This window comes from Ceratotherium simum, chromosome 33 (genome assembly GCF_057802395.1).
Source record: "Ceratotherium simum simum isolate JZ-2026a chromosome 33, ASM5780239v1, whole genome shotgun sequence".
Taxonomy (NCBI): Eukaryota; Metazoa; Chordata; class Mammalia; order Perissodactyla; family Rhinocerotidae; genus Ceratotherium; species Ceratotherium simum.
The window spans coordinates 22273499-22285084 of record NC_141932.1 but is presented as its reverse complement, the minus strand read 5'-3'; the positions used below and the strand labels follow the sequence as shown (position 1 = coordinate 22285084).

General features: G+C 51.5%; 1 protein-coding gene across 2 annotated transcripts; it reads right to left on the bottom strand.

Moving 5' to 3' along the window:
* Positions 1–281: 281 nt before the first annotated feature.
* On the bottom strand, positions 282–10094 carry FBL (fibrillarin rRNA 2'-O-methyltransferase). 2 transcript variants are annotated; one of them, XM_087421754.1, is made up of 9 exons: positions 9986–10094; positions 5366–5524; positions 5162–5263; positions 4971–5065; positions 3732–3902; positions 2668–2800; positions 1502–1614; positions 511–656; positions 282–383 (listed from the first exon to the last, which is right to left on the bottom strand). In XM_087421754.1, exons 1-9 carry the CDS (start codon positions 9993–9995, stop codon positions 359–361), a joined length of 954 nt encoding a protein of 317 aa, XP_087277880.1. In that variant the 5' UTR covers positions 9996–10094; the 3' UTR covers positions 282–358. The 2 variants fall into 2 exon arrangements, with proteins under 2 accessions (XP_087277880.1, XP_087277881.1); XM_087421755.1 differs by lacking the exons at positions 282–383; positions 511–656; positions 1502–1614 and adding an exon at positions 1807–1918 and having other exon boundaries at positions 2643–2800.
* Between the last annotated feature and the right edge of the window lie 1492 nt (positions 10095–11586).

The window sequence follows — 11586 nt, the reverse complement described above, 5'->3', positions numbered from 1 at the left end:
CCTCGGGCTCCGCCCCCAGCCCCCCCAATCTGTCCTTCTCACGTGACCCAGGGCAACACACCGCGCCTGCGCTCAGCGGCGCTTACCGCTGTACATGCGCAGTGAGCTACCAACCCCGCCCAAGCGCCGACAGCCGGGTTACGGCTGCGCAGGAGGCCGCTAGGAAAGGAGCATGCGCTGTGTGACCGGAGGCGCACTCCACCCCACCACCCCGCAAGTTGACCAAGGGCGCATGCGCCTTGTCTTGAGAGGCCGTCAAGCAATCAGCAGCAGACAGGAGCGACGGATGAGTCTTTTAATAGAAAACACACGTATTAACAGTAGCAACACAATCTCGCAACCCCGATGGCGCTGGGCTTCAGTTCTTCACCTTGGGGGGTGGCCTGCGAGAGGAGGGAGACGAGGATATTCAGAGCCTGTCACCACTTTGGGGCACTCCAGCACTACCTGTGCGGCTCCCCCAGCGGGGACACAGATGTCTGTCCTGGTGGATCCCGGGCCCCTGCTCACCTGTACACACCCACGACCACGGCGTGGTCTCTCTCGTACGGCTCCAGGGTCAGCTGCTCCTGGGGCTTCATGTTCTCCTGCTGCATCTTCTTCACTTCAGAGGCAAACACGGCCTCGGCCGAGGCAGTGGAGTCGATGCAGTTGGCCTGCAGAGGAGAGAGGGTCTGAAGTCTGTGGCAAGGCTGTTTTCCCTGTTCTCTGCTTTTTAAACCAGATGTATTTCTTTTTATTGGCAACTCAGTGAAACAAAGGTTTTGGAAATGTAGGGAAAGACTTCCTTAGAGAAGTTTTCAATTTGGTTTGGACTTGGAAATAGGAAGCCTTCAACAGAGCCCTATGGATCTACAAGCCAGTGTTTAAATTTTACACCGAGGAGTTTTTTCGTCTACTTCCTCTTCTTTAACAATTGTAACAATGCAGCTGAGAATACAAAAACAAATGTCGCAAAAGGCCAACAAATGGTGAGAATCTGGTTGAAGGATACACAGGCGACTTCTCTGTATTTCAAAATAAAACCTTTTTTAAAATGCACCTAGCATGGACCTAGGATTTATTTTATACCAGGGTCTGTTCTAAACACTTCATATATATTGATAAATTGAATCCTTACATCAACACTAAAAGAGATAGGACTAATATTTCTATTTTACCAGTGAAGAAACAGACACACAGGTTAAGTATCTTACTCAAAGTCACTTAATTCAAGCTGGAATTCAAACTCAGATGGTCAGACCCAGCGATCATTCACGTGACCACTACATTCTATTGCATTTTTAAATCCAAAGATTTTTAGTTTTGACGATGTTCTTCATCATGTGCTATTTGACCTGGGGCAGAGGTGGCTTGTAGGGAGCTGGGTAGGGATAGAGGCTGGGAACAGACTGACTGGATTAAGGGGGGTGGAGACCCCCTTGTAGTGACTGGCTGCTTGCCAGTTAGAGACAGAGAAAGATACTAGCACCCCATCTTAGACCCCTCCAAGCCCCCGCACCTTAATGGAAATCACAAAGTGTCCTCCATTACGCAGGAAGGTGTGGGCATTCAGGGCTACAATCCGGGTCTGGTCTGGCTGGGCCACGTCGGCAAAGATCACATCCACCATTGCTAGGGAGAAAGAAGCGGCAGTTAAAAGCCAGATCCACTGGATCTTCCCAGCTCCTCTCGTGGGGCCTGCGCCCCATCACCAGCAGGTTTCTGGCAAAGTCTCCTGCCTCCAGTCTCACTTACCCCCACTGATCCCCCTCCCTCCGCGGTGCCTCCAAGATGGGTCCAAAACCCACAGTCACACCATTCATTCATTCCTCTTATAAATCATGGTTGCCACCTACTCTGTGGCCAGCCCCGGGCCGGGCGTGGGGGACACAGAGACGAGTCAGACCCGGACCCTGCCCTCGAGACGCTCCCGGGTCTGGGGGGGAGACAGACACGTCATCAAAAAGGCAAGTAAAGGTGAGCACTTACAGGCAAGAGCGTCTGCAGGTTTGTCAAATGAAAACAAGTTGTAGGACAAAGGATATGGTATGAGTGCATGGAAAAAAAACGCACAGAAAGAAAAACCAGCAGAATGCAACATAACATTTTTAAGGCAGTGTGATTTAAAAAAATAATAACTTAAAAAAAGGAAAAGATGATGTAATGAAAACTGACTTTTTTAAAACTGGGAAAAGCAGACATCAAATTGTTATCAGTTACCTTTGGGGGTAGTTTATAAGGCCTTCCATTTTTACATTATGCTTTTGAATTTCTTAAAAAACAAAGTCATTAATATTCACAATGGGCCCCTCCGGGCCTCAGTTTGTGCTTCCTGGGTTATGCTCTCTCCAGGTGATGAGGAGGACCTCTGAAGAAGGCTTTTCTACATAAGCCAGTGTAAAAAGCACCAGTACCATGTTTTGGAGGGAGGCAGGAAGTACGGGGGGCTAGGGAGAGGGGCAGGAGATTGGAGGAAAGGAGGCTAGCCGTCAGACATCTGAGACCCTGAACTGGGACCACCACCTCCACAAACTCAGCTGGCTCCCCCTACCCTTTGCACCGCTGCAGATGCAAGAGGCCTGCTCATCCACTCAGTTCCATCTGATTCAGGGCTCTGGCGGCCTCTTCCAGGAAACCTGTAGTGGCCTGTCCTACCCTACCTGGGCCAACCCCTGGACCCCTCACCGATGAGCATGCGGTATTTGTGCGGGTGCCGAGCGTCTTCAATGACAGGAATAATGTTGGTCCTCTTCTTGGCCAAGTTAATGAGGTCACGGCCGGAGCGGTGGGAGAACTCAACTGCATAGACCAGACCGTCCTAAAATACATCAAATAATAACATCAATGATACCAGTTCTCATGTATCGAGCACCTACTTTGGGCCCATTCACTGCATGCAGCATCTCTTCAAATCTCCAAATCAAAATCCTACCATTTAACAACTATTGTTATGTCCATTTTTCAGATGAATACACCGAGGTCCAGAGATGTGAAGTCACTGGCCAAGGGTTATTCAATTCCACTTTGCCTGATCGGAGAGCCCAGGCCCCAATACAGGCTTAATACCAGGAAGCTAGGGCACAGAGATGAAATCTAACAACTAAGAATATCTGCAGTGGGCCAGGCACTGCTTTAAGCACTTTACGGGAGTTAACTCCTTTAGCTTCACAATAACCCTATTTTCCAGAGGGGTAAACTGAGGCCCAAAGAGGTTAAGTAACTTGCTGAGAACCACTTCACTATTAAATGCCTGCCCCAGAGCCTCGGGTTTTTCACCACTAAATTACACAGCCTATAGGTATGTAGATGAGCTGGGGGTCATGAAGTTGAGACCCACGGGGGCCCTCTAAATAGGGAACCGGTACAGCCACACAGAAATGCAGGTCCAGAAACTGAGACCTCCTGTTCTTTCAGGAGAAACCAGAAGACCAGATTTTAGGGGCATACATTTTTAAAGAGGGCAACCAAAACAAAGAGTCTGGTATCTATACTCTCAGCTCTGGGCCCCTCTAACACAGTCACCTGGATGCCCACAGCCCTTCCCTCCGGGCCAAGAACTCAGGAGTGATGCTGAATGAGGCTGTGGAGACCATGTGGTTCAAGCTGCTCCTTTTACTCACAGGCCCTCTGAGAGGGAAGGGCCTGGCTCCAAGCCACAGAGTGCAGGAAGCAGCCTGGGCCTTTCCCTGCCTCCTACGGCACCACCAGCCCATACTCGGCCCCCACCTCCGGCCCCTCCGTCCACTCACCGGGCCTACGATGTCAGAGACGTGGGAGACGGTGGTGCCCGAGGCAGCCCCGAGGTAGAGCACCTTGGCCCCTGGCTTGATGTGGATCTGGTCTACACCGCCCAGGATCGCTGCTGCCAGCTTGGAGCGGAAGGGGTTCCAGGCACGGTACTCAATTTTGTCATCTCCCTCCTGGGCCGGGAGAGATGGGGATGAAAGTCAGTGCCAGGCTCTTTTGCAAGACCCCACCGCCCTTAACCCTCGGGCCCTCAAAACGGACTGGGCGCTCAATCAGAGAACAAGAATGAACAAGGAATGAACGTGGGTATACAGCAGTGACCAGGACAGATGCAGTGTCTGCCCTCTCATGGAGGGGACTGTCAGGGAGAAGGCACAGCGATAAGACAGTCAACACAGAGACAGATCATACCAGTAACGGCAAGACCCACGCATTCATTCACCAAGCAGCCACTGTGCCAGCACATGAGTGTGCCAGACCCTATGCCAGGCACTGGGGACACACACGGAACGAGGCAAAGACCTGCCCTCAAGGAGTAAGTACATACTGAACTGCCTGACACAGACAGCACAGCAGCCAGTGACAGGTGCCAGGGGAAAGAGCAAGTGGGCAAGAAGCGTGAAGTGTGGGGAGCAGGGCGAGGGCCAGGTGAAAATGCGCAAGGGAAGAGCCGAGGAGACACCTGGCGTGGAGGTGAAGGAGGTGAGGGGCCATTCGTTATCTGGGGCAGCGCACTGCAGGCAGCAGAAAGGCCCCAAGGCACGAGCGTGCCTGGCCCTAAAGAAATGATGCAGGATGACAGGGCGGGGGGTGGGCAGTGAGGGCTGCTCTCCACAGACAGGGTGGTGCCAGGTGGTCTTGGGAGAAAGACAAGGTGATACGTGACAGAGATGCTGGTGATGAAAGGGAACCAGTCACGCAGAGCTGGGAGAAGAGTATTCCAGGCAGAGGGAACAGCAGGGGGGGGTCAGTGTGGCTGGAAGGCACTCGGCCAGGGGGCCAGTGGGAGGAGACGAGGCCAGTGGGGAGGGGAGCTAGAAGGCGCAGGGTTTTCCAGGCCGCACTGAGGACTTGGGACTTTAACCTGAAGGCATTGGGGAGGGGAGCACATGATATGACTTATGTATTAAGATGGTCCTCCGGCTGTCGAGTGTGGGACACATGGTGGGGACAGGGAGACCAGACTGCCAGTCACACCATTGGCTGGGGCCCTGTGGCTTGGACAGGGGCCCAGGTCTCACCGAAATCGAGACTCTCTTCTCTCCGTAAACTGATTCTCCAGGGACCAGATTCTTGGTGACGAGAGCATCTTCCTTTCCTCGACAAATGAAGACCCCTGAGTGAGAGGACCAACGCAGGGGTGAAGACTCCGGGCTGCACCTCACCCTACCCCACCCCTACCCTCAGCGGGTTCCCTACCTTCCTCACTCACCCTCATGCCGGTGAGGTTCCACCATCACATTCTTTCCCGACTGGTTTCCTCTTTTTCCTCCCCGACCGCGACCCCGGTTGCCACCAGAATGGAACCCTCCACCTACAAGGCAGAGATGCAGTGAGAGAGGGAGACCACACATCTCTTCCCTCCCTGTTCCCCAAGCCCAAGCCTCCTCCATCACATCTCCCCAACCTCACTCACCACCTCTTCCTCCACCTCCTCCTCCTCCTCCTCTGCCACGGCCCCTAAAGCCTCCACCTCGACCTCGGCCTCCGCCAAAGCCTCCTCGGCCTCCGCCGCGACCGCCACGGTCACCAAAGCCCCCTCGGCCACCGAAGCCACCCCCACGGGGGCTGAAACCTGTGGCGAAAACAGAACGAGGAATCAGGACAATGAACTCGAGTAGTTACTCCTACACCTCTACTCGGGAAACTGGAGAAATGTCCACGTTGCACCAGGAGACATGTCCATCAGCAGAGTGGACAAATAATATGGGGAAAATTCACAATCAACAATGAAAAGGATCAACAGTTACACACGACAGATAAATCTCAGAATCATAACATTCAGTGAAAAGGCAAGTGCAAGAAAACCACATCCACATAATATCCTTTGCATAAAGTTCGGCAACAACTAAAATTCAACGATGCTATGCTGGATTGATATATGCGGTAACCCATGCCACCCACCCGCCCAAAAAGAGGCAAGGGAATGATAACTGCGAAACTCATGACCTTGGGTGGCGGGAGGGAGAAATTATGGGGTTAGGATGGGGAAGAGTATATAGGTCGACGTAGGTTACTGTCAATATCCTGCTTTCTTTGGTTGGATAGCAGAGTCGCAGAAGTCATTCTATTTTCCATATTAATTAGTCTGAAGAAGAGTGAACACTGCATGTGTGCATGCACCGTGGCAGAAGGGTCCTCCAGACTCTGGAAACATCTTCGTGCCCTCCCACTCCTGACCTCATGCCTGGAAGAAAAGCGCCCACTCCCAAACAGGGGGGAGGAGCTTGGAATGATGTCTTTCCTTCTAACTGATCTCTCTGCTTCCAAGGCTGCAGAAGTCTCTCACAGCTCAGGGAAAAAGAAGAAAAAAACCCGAATTGTCCTTCATGGATGGGCAACAGTTCTTAAGCAGTTTAGGGCTTGTCAACAAGACGGAAAGTTTAAGAAAAAGAAAAAGATTTGGAGAGACTTTATTTTCATCACTTCAGGAGAAAGCAAACATTGTTCACTTCACGGAGCACAAAACAATGTTGGGAGCAGACAGAATTCTGGTGCTAACAGATTGAATGTGTGACTTTTATGTGTGGGTTTCAAAGGCTCTGCAGTACCATTCAGAAAAACTACGAGTTATAAGACAATAGCGTGAAAATGAGTGATGGTTTAAAATGATCTCACCTGATGTAAACTAGTCACGAGTACACTTGCTCAAGTTTTTGTAAAGGTGCATTGTATTCACACTCTGAAAGCTTCATGCATCTGAATGGCGTGAAAGATGAAAAGGTGGAATTTCTAATCGCTATTCCTAATTTGATTGTTAAAAATGAACGGTTTCAAACTCCTCATGTAACCAAGAGCTGTCTGCCTTTATCGTCTCCCCCTCTACAGCCTACTGTCCACGGAGCAGCTAGTGACGGAGTTGTTTAAAACAGCAAACAGCAAATCAGATCTCAGCATCCCCTGTCCGAATCCCTTCCATGGTTTTCCATCACATTCAAAATGAAATCAAAATTCCTTTCCCTGGCTTCCAAAGCCCTATATCAGTGGGTCTCCCCTTTGGCTAATCCCCGAACCTAGAGATTCTGATTGAATTGTCTGGGCTAGGGGCCGGGGCCTGGGCTTCTTAAAGTTCCCCCGGGGATTCTAATGTGTGGCCCAAACTGAGAACTCCATCACAAGGCCCTGGCTTCTGCTGACTTCTGACTGCGCTCTCTCTATCCTGGGCCCCACGCTCTTCCTCTCCAAGAACAAACTCGCTCTCCGGCGTCTAAAGCTTTAACATCTGCTGTCCCCCTGCCTGGCTGTGGACACGTGCTAGGCCCACCTCCTTCCCTGCACTCAGGTCTCTGATTAAATGTTCCTTCCTCAGACAGGCCTTCTCTGCTACCCCACCTTTCCCGTGCTTGCTCCTTCTTCCTATCGATGACCACACACGGCGTTTTTAATATTATCACCGCCTGCCTCCTCCACCAGAATCAAGCTCCAAAGAGACAGGCATGTTTAATTGTTTTGGTCAGCGCAGCATCCCCAGCACCGTGCACAACACCTGACACCAAGCAGGGGCTCGGTAAACATTCAATGAGCTGTCTGTGATAACCCTTAGATCCCTGGGCTCTGCTCCTGCAGAGAGCACCCTCTCTGTTCATTCAGAAAGCAGGTGATCAGATGGTGACCAGAGCCCTGGTCCTTCCCCTCAAGCAGCTCATGTAGTCCATCCAGCGAGATGGCCACACAATTCACGACCCTAGAGAGCAGGGAAGGTTCGTGGGAGTCTTGAAAACTTCACCTATAAGATGGAGATATGGAGATAACACAGTGCTCACCTCAGGGAGTTGTCAAGAGTAAATGACTTAATACACACAAAGCACTTCACCTAATACACTGCCTGGCACACAGTTTGCCTGGCACACAGTTTGAATTATTCAAACTCGGGGGAATGAGTCCCCCCTCCCTCCTACTTAGGGAGAAACCTACTTAGGCCTAAGAGGCTCTCAACCCAGGCCCGAGGAACAGAGACCTGGGAAGTGTGGGCACGGCATGGGGGACAATGGGCACGAAGGTAAATTTGCAGTCCCAGATACTCAAAGCATAGCTTAATCCATTTCAGGTCCTGGGGCTCTTAGAAAAAGGTACTCAAAGTATCCATTGCTCAGAAAAACACATATTCGCACACATTTTTCTAGAAGTTTTTGGTGGAGGGTCCACAGACCCCCTGGTTTAAAGCTGCTCTCCTCCCACAGCCTTCCCCATCTCAAAAACGGCAACTCCATCCTTCCAGCTACACACGCAAAAGCCCTTAGTTATCCTTAATTCCTCTAGCTCACACCCACATACAAGCTGTTGGCTCTGTCTTCAAAATATATTCCCAAATCATGACAATTTGTCAACCAGGTCCACTGCTCTCACCCTGGTCCAGGCCACATCATCTCCTAGTAGACTACAGCACCAAACTTCCACCCATGTGCCCATGTCCACTCTTGCTCCCCAAAAGTCTTATACACACAGAAGCAAGAGGGATCCTTTTAAAAGTGTCAATCAAGTCTAACTGACAGCATCCCTGCTCAACATCTCCCAAAGGCTTCCTCTCATTCAGACTAAAATCATTCCCGCAGAGCCGATTCCTGAAACCTGGTAGATTTACTTTTACCACTTCATATCCTAACGCAACGGAGGAAGGGTTGGGAGGAAGGTGTATCCTCCATTCCTGGGGGGAATCAGACCACAGGGTGCCTGCAGGGATACCAGGGTCTCAGGACATACAGAGCCTGGCACCTCCCACCCCACTTCATCAGTAGCTCCCTGAACATTGAAGAGAAAGAGAGCCTGGGAGGGGGCATGGATTCACAAACCCCACCCCCGCAATGACCCCATCTCTCCGCACACCAAGAACAAAAAAAAGAAAAAAGAAAACCTGTACTAGGAAAACAGACCCGTTTGATCACCGTGGAAGATTTCCTCAGCTCCAGTGGAGAAAGTTGTGGGGAGGGGTATGGCCTGACTTAGGAAGAGCTGAGACACCAGGGAGAAAGACCCTAATTTTGTTCCCCTTGAGAAGATAAAGATAACAATTAGAGCCAATACTATTATATGGCAAGCCCTGTGCTATTTTTTCCCCAGCTTTATTGAGACATAATTGACATACAACATTGTCTAAGTTTAAGATGTACAACCTGTTGATTTGATACACTTCTACACTGTGAAATGATTACCACCATGTATTATTTTTTGTTAACATGATCTCACTAAATTATAACTGGGAGCCATTTTATTGCTGAGAAAACTGAGGCTCTGAGAGGTAAAGCCATTTGCCCAAGGTCACACAGTATGTTAAGAAGCAGAGCCAGGATTGAAACTTTGAACCGAGACCCTTCAGCTGTCAAAGCCAAGGCTCTCATCATTACACCATGAGGGAGGTGGGGTGGGTTCATCAGAATCTCAGGGAAAACCGAAAGGATAAAAGCACTTATGCCCTGTGACTACCTCCCCCCTACCCCACGCTAATCCTATCCTGGGCTTGTGAAGTTTCATCTCACCGCTGAGTTGAGAATCACTAGGCCCAGGATCTCTACTCCATCCTCAGGGACCCGCCCCCTCGGAAGAGTCGAGAGCGGGAACGTGGGCCAGACAGGGCCACACGCTATAAGGCGCGAGTCCTCATCCACTCCGGCCCTCTCTGAGAAGCTGGGTTGGGGGCTAAGGGGACGGTGGGAGCGGCGGCGATACGGGAGGCAAACGGGGGCCTCGCAGACCCAGCACGAGGGACTCGCCACCTCCAAACCAAGACATGTTCCCAAACCCATGCCCAGAGATCCCAGACCCCAAACGCTTGGATCCAGACTCTGGGTCAGTATCCCCGAATGCCGCCCCCGGCCCAATGTCCAAGACCCCTAACGACGGCCTCAGTGAGATGAATCCCAGTTCAGGACCCTCCAGTTCCAGGGACTCACGACCGTGACCTCCCCCTCCCCACACGAGACCGGATCCGGGCCCAGAACCCCTGCCCTCAGGCCAAGGACCCCCCACTCCGATTCCGGCCTGGGACCCCGATTCCCGCCAGGCCCCAGTCCCTGACCCCCGGCCCCAACCCTGGCCGCACCTGGCCTCATGGCGAGAGCGGAGTTGCCCGGCTCACGAGCCTGCCGAGTCCGGAACTCCACGAGCCCGGGGATTTCGCACGTGGAAAAGAGCGCACGCGCGCGGCGACGTACGGGGCGTGACGCAACCACGCAGCCCCGCCCCTCGGAGGCCAGCTCCGCCAGGAGCCCGGCGCGTGTGCTGTGGGCGGGGATTCCCGAGCCTCGCCGCTCTCCGCGCTGTTTTGACCTGTGCAGCGATCGGTACCCTAAACACACTTCCCGCTTCCCCATCACCGGTTCGAGCACCCCGGTAAAGAGGGATCATCTCCCAGCCTTCGCACGGGCCGTGCCCTCGGCCCCTCTTCTCTATTCCTCGTTAACTCCCAAAGGTCCCCTCTACACCCAAAAGCCTTTGTGATCCATTTCCACTCCCCAAGAACAGGGACCGACCGACTCTGGGCTCCCATTCATACACTCGAAAAGCATTTATTGTGCGCCTTGTATGTCCCCGGCACTATGCTAGGCGCTGGGAATACAGCAGTGAACAAGACATAAAAATCCCCACCCTCCTGGAGCTCGTCTTCTAATGGGAGAAACAGACGCCAAACAAGTTATTAGAAGGCAGGGAAGGGAGATAGGGACTGGTGTGTGTTGTGTGTGGAGGGGGTGACATTTCTCGTAGGGTGGTCAAGGAACGCATCAGGTGACTTTTGAGCAAAGAGCTAAAGGAGGTAAAGGAGTGAGCAGATTCTGCATAAGTATTGAGAATTTTGTGATTTGTAATTTTATAAATTAACATTCATGCCTATATTCATTCCACAAAGCAAAACAAATGCTACTATGAAAAATTCCTTAAAACCTCCAGGAGAGTCCACTAGTCTGTTCCATTCATTGCTGTATCACTCAGTACCTAGAACAGAGCCTGGCACAGAGTGAGTGCTCAGTAAATGTCTGTTGAATGAATGAATGAACCCATGCTGTTTTACATTCTCTGTGCAGGGTGTTCCAGACGTACAGAAACATTCCTGAAAATTTGTTTAAATATTAAGATGGAAAATCTGCTGAGTCTATTCTGGATATCCAGGAGCTGCATAATACTTCAAATGGCTCCAATTCAGGAGGATGTTACCTACTTCTTATGGCTTTTACTGTTTGCCTTCCAATTAAAACATTTGTTTTTCTAAAGGACAAAAACAGTCAGGCTACAGTGCAGATTTAGGGTTGCCAGCCCTATTTTCTGGAATCCTGGCACCATCTCCTGGCTCTGAGGTATTTCACCTGCCAACTTGCTCTGCAGACCTGAAATTGGCACTATCAGTGAGCAGTTAGTGGGTGCCGGCTGGTCTTTTCCGGTGTGTGTGAGGAAGATTGTCCCTGAGCTAACATCTGTGCCAGTCTTCCTCTATTTTGTATGTGGGACGCCGCCACAGCATGGCTTGAGGAGCAGTGTGTAGGTCTGTGCCTGGGATCTGAACCCGCAAACCCCGGGCTGCTGGGGCAGAGTGTGTGAACTTAACCACTATGCCACCAGGCTGGCCCCACCAGCTGGTCTTGTGCTGGGGACACAATGGTGACTGAAAGAGTCCCATGCCCTGCCCTCCTAGAACTGCCAGTCCAGTGG